General features: G+C 38.9%; 1 protein-coding gene across 1 annotated transcript in view; it reads left to right on the forward strand.

Moving 5' to 3' along the window:
- AGBL3 (AGBL carboxypeptidase 3) overlaps nt 1–14,193 on the forward strand; it is a 323,892-nt gene that overhangs the window by 259,485 nt on the left and 50,214 nt on the right. The window contains exons 11-13 of the mRNA XM_053719686.1: nt 4,450–4,516; nt 6,302–6,364; nt 8,736–8,804. Coding sequence (XP_053575661.1) covers nt 4,450–4,516; nt 6,302–6,364; nt 8,736–8,804 — 199 coding nt within the window. The remainder of the gene's footprint in view (nt 1–4,449; nt 4,517–6,301; nt 6,365–8,735; nt 8,805–14,193) is intronic.

Raw genomic sequence — 14,193 nt, forward strand, 5'->3', positions numbered from 1 at the left:
CGGCACTTACTACATTTAACTTTGCCTTTAGATGTATTAAACACTCTGTAGCACGCAGTAACATCTGAAGCATAAGTATCTTTATTAACTTTTATCACATAACCTTTTGCCTCTAAATAACTCTTAGAGATATTACCTAAGACATAACTAACATATTTCACTAGCACACTTTAGCCTCCTCTGTGTGGCGCTCCTTCTACTCACTTTTTTCTTTATCTAAAACCATTTTGTTAGGCAATCGTTCATTCCTTAGTGAGCTTGTGCGTTCTCCCATCTGGCGTTAATCACTATATATTTTTCACCTGAGTCCCAGGGTCGAGTGCGGCAGCTTGGATCCTGGCTTGTTGGCGAATGGTGACTGGGCAAGTATCCATAATGAAGGAGGATGCAAGATATCCCAAGTCATTTCCCAATAAGACTTCTGCCGTCAAGTGGGCCGTGACTCCCACTTTAACAGCACGGGAGCCGGCACCCCAATCCAGGTGCTGTAGGGATCCGGAGCACCTTACACCCAGCCACACGAACTGTAATAGATTTCCTCATCTGGTCCGAACTGGTGACTAGGTGTGGCTGGACAAGAGTAATGGTGGCTCCGCTGTCCCGAAGTCTTTGGGCCGGACAGCCATTGATCCATACCGGCTGGCGATGGTGCAGCCGATTGTCGCCAGCTGCCGCCTGCACTTGGTCTACCTAATGCAGATCCCCAAATTCTTCTTTGGTGACCGCTGGGCTTGCTGACTCAAAACAGTTAGCTGCCCCTCTGGGGACCCCAGCTGGGGCTTTGGTCCAGTTGGGGTGGGATGGGGTGCATTCTTGGGGCAATTGGACCGTACATGGCCCACTTGATCGCACCTGTAGCACCGGATTCCTGTCTTCCGGTGCGGACTGGACCCAGATAAGCAGAGTGGAGCCAGTGAAGCAGGGGGGTGCCGGTGGGTCACTGGAGGCCAAGGAGGTGTAGGAGTGGAGCGGGCTGTCGGGCGGGGTTTGGGGCGAACCAGGCATCAGGCATCCAGGAATCGGTCTGCTAGGATGGCAGCTTGATCCACTGTCTCCGGTTTCCGATCCCTGACCCATTCTCTTACCTCCGGCGGGGAGTGGTCACAAAAATTTTCCATAAGGATGAGCTGGGTGGCTTGGGCCAGGGTGGTCACTTGGCAACCCGAAAACCAATAGTCCAGGGGGCGGGTGAATTGGTGGGTCCACTCAGTAAAGAGCCTCCGGAAATTCAGACAGTGAGCCTCAGGGGTGATGGCATACCTCGCCAAGATGCGCTCCTTCACCCGCTCATAGTTTTGTTTGTCTTCCAGGGGAATAGCCTCAAAGGCATCCAAGGCTCTCCCTGACAGCTTCCCAATCAGGAGGGTAACCCAGTTGGCATCAGCGACGCCGTGCAGCTAGCATTGAGTCTCTAATACCTGCAGGTATTGATCAATCTCCTCTTCGCCATCTTTAAAGGCACAGAAAGCTTCATGGGGTAGCTTCTTCTTAGGGGTAGTAGGCCACAGGTTGGCCGGCACAGCTCCCCCCATAGGTTTCTGGACCTCTAGCATCTTGAGTCGTGTAGTGTCCTCAATAATCTGCGTGATGATCCACTGGGTTGGGTAGTTCCATAGAGTGCCAGCCGCCACTGGATCTCCCTCTGAACCTCGGACATATCAGTCCCCCCAATTGAAGGCTTGCTGGCCCGGTCACTGCCCCGGCTACTGCCGGGCTCAATGGTCTGATCGCTGGCTCGATAGCCTTCCATCAGCTTGCTGATGATCGCTGCCTTGGATTTGTTGCTGGCCACTTGTCCACAAACTTCAAGCAAATTCTTAAGGGTACTCCTTTTAAATCCAGAGTACTGCTGCTCTATCCGAAGTGAACCTGGTAGTGGTTTGGATGTTCCAGGTAGAAGGAAGCATCCCACCGCTGCCAACCAGTTGTGACAGACTCAGGCTACCCCGACTGGGTAGCTCCACCAAAAGGGTACTTCTTGTACCTGGAACTTGTAGCTATAGATCGGAGAAAGTGATTTTAGTAAGAGCCCACCCTAATAACCAGACAAGACCAGTATTAAGGTGAAACACGAACAGACTTTACTGTAAAAACCACACAGCTTTATCTGATCTTGCCATTCTTGCCCCTCCAGACAGGCTTGCGCCTCCATAGGAGCCATGGTTTTAGGTGATCCCGGGGGCGCAGCGGCCCTTCCAGGGTGTCGTTGGAAAGCCATCTGTCCAAAACGCCACAGTCCAAAAAATGGCATGATTTGTTACTGGGGGTGTCCAAAATCCCTGGTTCCCGGGTGAGCTCCCCATCGGCAATCAACCCAACCCTTGTCCACCAAAGGCACAACAAATCCCCAAAAGAGCTGAGCTCTGGGACAAAGGGCCTCTGGAGCCACCTAGGGTAAAGTTCAGCGGGATTCCAGGGTAGCCCAGCCGGCTAGTAGTTCCATAAGTCCAGCCAGCTGGGATGGAGCCAAGCGACAAGAGATCAGCTCTTTTAAAGATGAAGTATAAGCAGTGCGAACACAAGAGAGAGGGAGTTTGGGGCACACAGTAATCCAAAATGGGCCAGAAAACAGGGAAAAGCACAGTAATTATTTTTTTTACTAAGTACTTATCTGTTAACAAAGGCAGTCTTGGTTTGCAAATAAAGGTTTGAGGCCACAATCGGAAAACAATAGCTGAAAAGCAGGACCAGTCATCGTTCTGACGGGATATTCTGCTGTCAAGCAGTTGTTAAAAATGGGGTCTTGAAGAGAAGCCAAAGAAATGGGTAGGTGGTGGACCAACAAAAAAAAACATACAAAATAACAAATGGGAGGAGCTCCTAAGACAGTTACTATTAATAACTGATGTGGATAGCCTACAAGTTAAGACACAAAAGCTGAAAATATCTTAAAGGTTTTTTGTAATATATCTTTGGAATGTTTTATGATGATGTAAATTCTTTAAATAACATATTTTTGCCTTAATTTCCCTTAACAATTCATTTATTTAATTACTGTATACGCTTATTGTTTGTATATAAACAATTTAAATTGATCTTTATAACATTAAATAATGGTATTTGTACTCAAACTTGAAACAAAAAAATGCCTCAACTCTAGGGGCGCCACAAACTTTCAAATGGTTCATCTGTAATGATCTGGGAAGTAATCAAACGTAAAAAAAAATATAAAACCAAATCAAAATTACCAAAAAACAAACTCTGCCATTAAAGGGCCATGATACCCAAATGTTGAAACACTTGAAAGTGATGCAGCATAGCTGTAAAAAGCTGACTAGAAAATATCACCTGAATATCTCTATGTAAAAAAAGAAAGCTATTTTACCTCAAAAGTTCCTCAGTAGCCACATCCCATTGTAAAGGACTTCTAAGCAGCAAATCAGTATGTTTCTCCCGGGACAGCTAAGGGAGTGAGCTTACGTGCACACTCATCTTATTTCCCTATTCAGTTTAAGGAAGTTTACTATGAAATCTCATGAGAGTTAAGTCAAATCTCATGAGATCACAGTAAACGAGTTCATGACCTCAGCACTGTTGATGCTGATTGGCTGCTGTTCATTTCTTCTTCTTTTTTTTTTACCTGCAGCTGGGCAGCAGCTAAATATAACTTTTTACACAGAACTTACTCTGCTGAGCTGAGGAAATTGTGAGGTAAAATATCTTCTTTTTTTACATAGAGATGCTCAGGTGATATTTTCCTGTCAGCTTTTTACAATTATACTGCATCAGTTTCAAGTGATTTTGCATATGCGTATTATGCCCCTTTAATAGACATAAAACAATTTTAAAATTATTATTATGCTGTGGAAATATATATATATATGTATTAAAAATGTAAAAGATTAAAACTACAAGGAAACACAACTGAAGAGGGGAAATGTCATCAGGTGTATACTATTAGGTAGGGGAGGTGATGTGTTATAAAATTGGCCTAGGATGTATGGAGATCCATGGTCATTGAATTATCAGATTTAATTTTTGCAAACTCAGTGAAATGCTAATTATCCCACTATTATTGTGGATGAAATCTTATCGCATGTACTCTCTACATCTATATGATGGTGTTGAATAGATATGCTGTTATAGAGTATTGCTATGTATCATTAATCAGTCTGAGAGACTAATAAGAAAGCGTAAATATAGATGGTTTCTCTGAGTGAAGACAAAAATTAAAAATGGCACAACCTCCTCACTGCCTTTTTATGTAATCCCCTATTAGTTTAGGTACCCTCTTTTCAGCAATATCAGTTGTCCTTTTATATTATGACAATTGCATGTCATGATGTCACACATTAACACTCTGTATTGAGCTTGTAAATAGCGCTAGTGTTTTTAAGATTGACTGACAATAAACCACAAATTACAAGAACCGTTATACAGCCAGAGATAACTTGTAAATACAACTCAAATGAAGAGCCCATTGTACTCTTCTCTATTTATTCTTTTCAGCACCAATGGATCTGACAGTACTGACTCCAATGGGCCTCCTGCTCACCTCATGCAGTTGGCTTCGCAGGTATGTACATTCTATACTCACAATAAATTATTCTATAATGGGGTTTTTCTTCCAGTAGATGAAACATAACCGGTAGATTAAAAGGATAAGCCACAGATTTTCAAAATGCGTGCTAAAAATTTGTACTAGTATGTTTTAAGGTGTCCTTTAAGTGAATGGATGCGTATTGCTTGATTTTCGAGTCTAGGGAAGATCAAGTTAAAATCAAGCAATGTCGTGCAAGCCGGAGAAATATTACAGTCTGCCGACATCATTGTTTAAAGGCACCATCACTGAGAGGCGGTTTACTATACATCTCAATGGATGGCGATGCTGGCGATTATATACACTGACAATGTATAGTAAAAGATCTCTTTGAAATATAGCACTGTGCCTAGTAAATATATCTATTTACCCTTACACCTCCACAAGCCCACAGCAAACACCCTTACTTTACTAACCCCTATACCTCCAATACCCCACCGCATTATCCCCCTAACCTTTGTAGGGCATTGCCTTAAATCACTGGTTTTCAAATCTGTCCTCAGACCTCCCTAACAGGCCACGTTTTGTGGATATCTGAACTAGAGCACAGGTGAAATAATCAGATAATTAGTAAACATGGTTATTTTACCTGCTCTCATCCTAGGTAATCCAGAAAATCTGGGCTGTTGGGGAGGCCTGAGAACAGGTATAAATACTAGTGATCTAAAGTGATTTAGCTCTTTTACTTGGAAAGAAAAATCCCTATTTTAAAACCAAAGTAACCCCCACCCCCAATAAAAAGCCAATCTTAAAAAGCCTAAACTAAAAAGTTGCCCTGATAAGGCACTGCCCTAAAGTGATTTTAGCTCTTTTGCATTTAAAAAACTCTATCCAAAAAAAAAAGTTGCTCTGATAAGGGCATTTGGCAGGGCATTGCCCTAAAGTGATTATAGTTCTTTTGCATAAAAAAAGCTATTCTACAAAAATCACCCACCCAAAAAAAAGCCTAATGCTAAACCCCAAAGATGGTACTCACCCAACTTGAATCCGGCTCCTAAGTGGGCAGACACTACTCCAAGGTGGTGCTCCTCTTCTGTCTTCATCCATGGCGGTGGTCCTTCTTCCCTCTTCAGCCATGGCAGTGTTCCGCTGGGTATGTCCACCTGACCAGTCTTCATCCATCATCTGATCTTCTTATCTTCTCATCTTCGGATCTTCTGTTGCCAGCGTCCACTTGTGTGGTTACCGCCCAACACTGAGGTAATTTGGGGCTGCTCTTGCATTCCTGTTGACTGATTTTTAAATCCAAATAGAAAAAAACTTAAATTATTTGAGCTAATTTGAATAAATATTAATGGGAACCTTGCATTCAAACTTTAATGTGCAGCGATGACCACATAAAGAGGACTTCGGTGATGGAAGATCAGAAGAGGAGAGCACTGTCTGTTCTGTGTAGGAACATTTCAAAAATAGCACCCAGCCCCTCTCCACTGACAGTGTCAATGAGTGGCGATGTCAGCAGAGTTTTGCAGAAGCCGCAATCCCTTTTATATCCTATGGGAGACACATCGCCACTTGTCGGCCTCCTTTTTAAGAATATATCAACAGACTGGTGGATTGCGAGCCTGGCGAACCCAAGCAGGCATTTTCTCTCCGCTCTGTAGATGTTTTGCATATAAGTGTCGTGTGGCAATTTATGTCTTCAGTTTATGATGCTTTGCATGATTTTGAAAAGTGAGTGCGCATAATTCAAGTGTATTTGAGAGGACTTTTGAATAGATTCATTTTTATTAATCACATTATTCTCTCTTGCACTGGTAGGTGAAGCCAAGGAAGAAACTCCTGAAAACAAAAAAGGAAAGGAACTATAAAAGGCAACAAAAAGTGAGTGTAACATGGGATTTTCTTGTTTGTTTAGGAAAGAACGTTTGTAAAATACATTTTCCCATGAAAAAACATTCTTGATGTTAAAGGGACATTAAACTAATATGTTTAATTCCATTGATATTCTTTGTTAAAAAGTATACCTAGGTAGGCTCAGGAGCAGCTGATTGGTGGCTGAACATATAAGCCTCATGTTATTGGCTCACACATGTGCATTGCTGTTTCTTCAACAAAGAATGCCAAGAGAATGAAACAAATTTGGTGTTGTTTAAAATTCTAGTCTCTATCTGAATCATGAAACAAAAAAATTGTGCGTCATGTCCCCTTAAAGGGACATGATTTATAATCCAAGTAGAGCATACAATTTAAACAGCTTTCCAAATTTACTTCTATTATCTAATTTGCTCAATTCTTTTTTTCACATCCTTTGTTGAAGGAGCAGCAATGCACTTTAGGGAGCTAATGACAAAAGCCATTGTATGTGCAGCCACCAATAAGCAGCTAGCTCCCAGTAGTGCATTGCTGCTCCTGAGGCAACCTAGTTATGTTTTTCAACCTAAGATACCAAGAAAATGGAGCAAATTTGATAATTGAAGTAGATTTTATTTTTTTATAAAAGTTTAATGTTGACTTTACTCTCTCTTTAAACATTTATGTGTTGTTATAGCAACCCCTGTCTGTAAGTGTCACTTATGAAGACGCTGCTTTTTAACCTACTACCCAAACTCTAAAGTGGCATTTCTCAATCCCCCGGGACTATGACCAGGGTGACTGACAGCCAGGCAGCGGTGTTGCACAAGCAGGGTTTGTACAATGATAAATGCAGGAAGCGTATTGCTGCCCGCTAGCCACAGTGCTGGCCGGACAGGGGCAGAGATGTCTGTCCTTGTCCATCTGGTCGTTGTTAAATAGAGGCCATAAGCTGTATGTCTCTTTAAACACTTTGTAATTATTTATGAATAAGCCTCAGCATCTACAAATGAAATATTTACTATTATTTACATATGTACTATTACGTTATTATTGTTTGTATTATGTACTTAATCTGAATTCAGATCCTGCTGAACGTGATATAAATATATATACCTGTGCAATTCATTGTTTGTTAACCGGATCCCAAAAATGGTAACAGTCTATGGAAATCAGCTCTTTCCAGCGCCAAACTTAGGAAAATGGGCAGCACAGAAATATATTTGCAAAAAAGTCCAAAACTGCATTTACTGCTTGCTGATGCCGTGCAGTTCTAATTAATAGATATGTGAAGCTAAGACATTTTCGTTTTGGACAACATTTTTGTTCTGAATATTCAGGGAAATTCCTTTTCCTGAATATTAGGTGTCTGCACTATTTAGTATTCATTTTGTTTAAAACAAATTGAATACTGAATGTTACATTCATTTTTGCCAAAAACAAAATATATAAATGTTTTTAAGATACAGGTGAAAAGTTTACCTTGCCTTAATGCGCTCTGAAGAGTGCCCTAACCCGATCTTATTGACAGAGCCCAAGCCGCTATAACTTCAGGTTTAACGCTCTCGTTTCCAAAACCTGCACTAACTTTAGTGAGAGGATCAGATTAGTGCGCTCTCCAGAGCGCATTAAGGTATTAACCCCTTAAAAAAAAATAAGGAAACAAATACTGACAATTTTCGCCAGTATTTTTTTTATTTTTCTTTCATTTTCTTTGTGCATTCATTCGGATATTTGTTTTATTACAAAACAAATGCACATCTCTACTAGTTAAACGGACAGTAAAGTCCAAATTTAACTTTTGTGATTCAGATAGGGCATGTCATTTTAAACAACTTTCCAATTTACTTTTATCATTAAATTTGCTTATTTCTCTTGGTATTTTTGTTTAATGCTAAACCTAGGTAGACTTATAAACTGATTTCTAAGACTGCAGTCCACCACTTAGCTCACAGTCTGGCTGTGAATAGCTAATAACTTGTACTGTTTGTTAATGGGGGCCATATAGATAACATTGTGCTCACTCCCATGGACTTTTTTTATGAGTAAGCAGTGATTGGCTAAGATGTAAGTCTGTCAAACTGAGATTAGGAGGCAGTCTGCAGAGGTTTAGATACAAGGTAATCACAGATGTACAAAGTGTATTAATATAACAGTGTTGGTTATGCAAAACTGGGGAATGGGTAATAAAGGGGTTATCTATCTTTTTGAAAAATAATATTTTTGGTAATTATTGTCCCTTTAATGAAACATCAAATTGATTTTTATATATACATAGTATGAATCAGTAACAAAAAGGTTTAAATGTGATTTTGTTAGCAAACTTTGCAGTGTTTGGATTTTCTTGCAGCCATGCAAATAAAACTATATTTTAACTAATAATGTTCTTTTTCTTAACCAGGGTGAACTTAAAGCTTTAGCTGAAAAGCAGCCACCATTTATTACAGAGCAAGAAGCAAACTTAAGACATGTAAGGATCATTTATAGATGGATATTATTATACCATGTGTATTTTAAATAATTGTCTGTGCGATAAAAGATGCCCTAGTACAAATTTCTTAAGATATTTATTTAGTAATTGTAGTAATTGAAGGGTAGAGAGTATTACCTTGTTAATTACACTAAATCAGAGAAAATGCCAACAAGATTTTGGAGCTATAGTTTGTACTCCTGCTCGCACGTTAACTCCGCTGGACGGAGGCTTTTTGTGTGCGTCAGGTAGTGCACGTCTTTCAAGTTGAAAGTAAAAGGTTTTTGCATGAGAGCTAACCCAAAGCGCGCAAAAAGCCAAACTTGGAATATTGCGACCGCGTTAACGTATTCCCCCATAGACATCAATGGAGCGTGAAAAGTGAGGGAAGAATTAACATCCAATAAGTCGCGCAAAGTCGTGTTTTCTCAAGTGCGCTAACCCGACATGAAATATTTCACATTCCAATGTTCTTTACATAGCAGAATATGTTCTGTTTATTCATAAATACATATTTTATATATTTTGGTAAAATATATATCTATACATATATATACAGATTTATATAGGAATATCTATTTATAAATACATAGAATACAACAACATTTAAAATTAGGGGGAGGAAGGCTTGTTTTTCCCACAGAAAACCTCTGAATTACATTGATTCCAATGCAGCAAAGGATTCTGGGTAATATATGCAAATTAGGTTCACAATGACACACCTTTTTACTTCAAGTCTGCTTTTCAGCAAATTCCCTTTACGCTAAAGCATCGCTGTTCACACAGCTAGGGTTAGTGCGGTGATTTATAACCATCCCAGGACAGACTGTTTCTTGGTTTTTGCTACTCATCAGCTGGGTGAAGGTTTGAATCACTGCTGGGTGAAGTTGATTTCGGGGCAAAATACAACAACATTTAAAATTAGGGGGAGGTATAAGGTGAATTTAAAATCCTCCACTACGCACAAAATATAGAGAAAATAACTTGTTGTGTACTCATTGGCCATTATGCTAGAGTGGCCAGGAAAGCATATTACGAGTCGTGTCAGTATAGCTATACCATTCCGCACTCCAAAAAATTTTGTGTGGGATTTTCATAGTTGTGCGGTCCGGCTAAAATGCTTGCGTTACAGCCTATACCGACACGATCCATACCGCCATCTGAGAGCAGTAGTTATGGATTTTGTGTAACAAAACTGTTTCACAAAACTCATAACTAAAGTGTTACAAAGTACACGAACACCCATAAACTACCTATTAACCCCTAAACCGCCACCCTCCCGCATCGCAAACACTATATTAAACCTATTAACCCCTAATCTGCTGCCCACCCACATCGCAACTATTAAATAAAGTTATTAACCCCTAATCTGCCGCCCACCCACATCACCAACACTTTTTAAATATATTAACCCCTAAACCGCCGCTCCCTGACATCGCCGACACCTAAATAAATGTATTAACCTCGAAACTGCCGGCCTCCCACATCGCCAACACTACAATAAAGTATTAACCCCAAAACCTCCAGCCCACCACATCGTAACTACTAAACTAAACCTATTAACCCCTAGACCGCCTGCCCCCCACATCGCAAAACACTAAATTAAACTATTAACACCTAAAGCTAACACCCCCTAACTTTAAATTAAAATTACAATATAACTATATTTAAATAAATAAAAACTTACCTGTGAAATAAAAATAAACCTAACATTAAACTATAAATTAACCTAACATAACTATTCTAATAAATTAAAAAATACTACCAATTAAAACACTATGAAAAAATAAAAACATCTAAAAAATAATAAACACTAAATTACGAAAAATAGAAAACACTTAGGCCTAGATTTAGAGTTGGGCGGTAGCCGTCAAAACCAGCGTTAGAGGCTCCTAACGCTGGTTTTTACCGCCCTCTGGTATTTGGAGTCAGTCATTAAAGGGTCTAACGCTCACTTTTCAGCCGCTACTTTTCCATACCGCAGATCACCTTACGTCAATTATGTATCCTATCTTTTCAATGGGATCTTTCTAACTCCGGTATTTAGAGTCGTGGCTGAAGTGAGCGTTAGAAATCTAACGACAAAACTCCAGCCGCAGAAAAAAGTCAGTAGTTAAGAGCTTTATGGGCTAACGCCGGTTTATAAAGCTCTTAACTACTGTGCTCTAAAGTACACTAACACCCATAAACTACCTATGTACCCCTAAACCGAGGTCCCCCCACATCGCCGCCACTTCAATTTTTTTTAACCCCTAATCTGCCGACCGCCACCTACGTTATACTTATGTACCCCTAATCTGCTGCCCCTAACACCGCCGACCCCTATATTATATTTATTAACCCCTAACCTGCCCCCCACAACGTCACCGCCAGCTACCTACAATAATTAACCCCTAATCTGCCGCTCCGTAAACCGCCGCTACCTACATTATCCCTATGTACCCCTAATCTGCTGCCCCTAACACCGCCGACCCCTATATTATATTTATTAACCCCTAATCTGCCCCCCTCAACGTCGCCTCCACCTGCCTACACTTATTAACCCCTAATCTGCCGAGCGGACCGCACCGCTACTATAATAAAGTTATTAACCCCTAATCCGCCTCACTCCCGCCTCAATAACCCTATAATAAATAGTATTAACCCCTAATCTGCCCTCCCTAACATCGCCGACACCTAACTTCAATTATTAACCCCTAATCTGCCGACCGAATCTCGCCGCTACTGTAATAATGGATTAACCCCTAAAGCTAAGTCTAACCCTAACCCTAACACCCCCCTAAATTAAATATAATTTAAATCTAACGAAATAAATTAACTATTATTAAATAAATTATTCCTATTTAAAGCTAAATACTTACCTGTAAAATAAACCCTAATATAGCTACAATATAAATTATAATTATATTATAGCTATTTTAGGATTTATATTTATTTTACGGGTAACTTTGTATTTATTTTAACCAGGTACAATAGCTATTAAATAGTTAAGAACTATTTAATAGATAAAATAGTTAAAATAATTACAAAATGACCTGTAAAATAAATCCTAACCTAAGTTACAATTAAACCTAACACTACACTATCAATAAATAAATTAAATAAAATACCTACAATTACCTACAATTAAACCTAACACTACACTATCAATACATTAATTAAATACAATACCTACAAATAACTACAATTAAATAAACTAACTAAAGTACAAAAAATAAAAAAGAACTAAGTTACAAAAAATAATAAAATATTTACAAACATTAGAAAAATATTACAACAATTTTAAACTAATTACACCTACTCTAAGCCCCCTAATAAAATTACAAAGCCCCCCAAAATAAAAAAATGCCCTACCCTATTCTAAATTAAAAAAGTTCAAAGCTCTTTTACCTTACCAGCCCTGAACAGGGCCCTTTGCGGGGCATTGTGGTTATCTATTAATTTAAAATATCTTTACTTTCTACTAAATATAATATACTAAATCTCTATGGTGGTACCACTAAAACCAACACAGATAAATTGTGAAATAAACTCTATGAGAGGGCCTCCACTATTTGCCAAACAGTTTATTTAGGAATCAATATATGTTAATAATAAGATAAATATTTACAGGTATATATATATATATATATAAATCTATTTTACAGATAAACAGTCCAAAATTTAATTAATACAGGGCAACTCTTGTACACTAACCCCAATTGTGCAATACTGCTACACAGAATATTATCCCAGAAATACTTAGCCAGATTCTCTGTGTCCAACATCATCCATCTTTTAGCAGGAGCAGGATAAAATAGCGAGAGACAGAGGCTCTGGTGTTACAGTATTTTATAACCCAATTCAAAAGGGAGTGGCTTATCAAATGTCACTCAAAAAGACCATTGGGTGTGTCTTTCTAGACAGACACTAGACAAAAGAACTACTTGAATAAACCAGCTATGTGAATTGCCAATTATAAAATATGTGAGCTATATTCCAATATCCCTGTGATAAAAATGTCACCACATTCCCTCACTTTTTCTTCTCCTATGTTGCCCCGTTTTCTAGTTATACCCACTAGTACAGAAGAACACAGTGGGAGCGAAAACCTTACAGGAGAAATTCTCCCACCATCCCTTCGGAATCATTCCCTCGGCGATATGAGCTCTTCTGTACTTTCCTAGGACTGTCAATTCCTAATCTAACTTTATACAATTCATTAGAAAAATTAATTTAAAATTATACATAGAAAAACAAAATCCTATGCTAAACCCCATTAGCAACATTTATACAATGGTCTTAAATATTGGGAAAAGTTCATGTATGAGTGTGTGAGTGTGGGTACACTAGATGGGTATGCGTGTAGTAAAATCTTTATTAAGAAAGTGTGAATTGTGCCTGTAAAACAAAAGTTATAATGGTTCACTGAAGTTCTTTGTTGTCATCTTTTGGCATCTGGTCCTTGCTTTTGGCATCTGGTCCTTGCTTTTGCTTTACCAAATCTCTCTCTTTGAACCACTTTGTTTTTTCCAAGACCCTCAAAGGAATGAAAAAACATTAAAACCAGGCATATATTTACTTCACACTACAACACTCCATTTGCAGTAGAAACCACATTCACAGTTATATTACCTTTAAAGGACCAGTCAACACATTAGATTTGCATAATCAACAAATGCAAGATAACAAGACAATGCAATAGCACTTAGTCTGAACTTCAAATGAGTAGTAGATTTTTTTTATAACAAATTTCAAAGTTATGTATATTTCCACTCCCCTTGTACCATGTGATAGCAATCAGCCAATCACAAATGCATATACGTATAGTCTGTGAATTCTTGCACATGCTCAGTAGGATCTGGTGACTCAAAAAATGTAAATATAAAAGACTGTGCACATTTGTTTTAATGGAAGTAAATTGGAAAGTTGTTTAAAATGACATGCTGTATCTGAATCATGAAAATTTAATTTAACCTGAGTGTCCCTTTAAGTTGGAAAGTGCCTCTGTTATTGCATCATCCCACTCGCACCCTTACTTAACTTATGTTGCATATATATATATATATATATATATATTTTGGCCTAATGCACCATTTTACATCTCCATTGTGATACATTATACTTATTTAATTTGTCCAATGCCACCATCATAGCTTCATGGTAAGATCAGTCCTGAAGACACCTGAAAAACAACAATCTATAATATGTGTTATTGGGGAACAACTGGAAGGAAAGGTGAGAAGCCTTCTATCTTCATTGGTTTTCTTCCTGCAAGATAAGACTTCAGACAGTTTACATAGAAATGGTATTGCATCTGGCCTCCCAAAACTAATCACAATGGAGGTATCTGTTATTGTTTTTTAGAAAGAGAATGCATCAATTAACTATACATTCTTAATATTGGCAT

The sequence above is a fragment of the Bombina bombina genome, chromosome 6, assembly GCF_027579735.1.
Source record: "Bombina bombina isolate aBomBom1 chromosome 6, aBomBom1.pri, whole genome shotgun sequence".
NCBI lineage: Eukaryota > Metazoa > Chordata > Amphibia > Anura > Bombinatoridae > Bombina > Bombina bombina.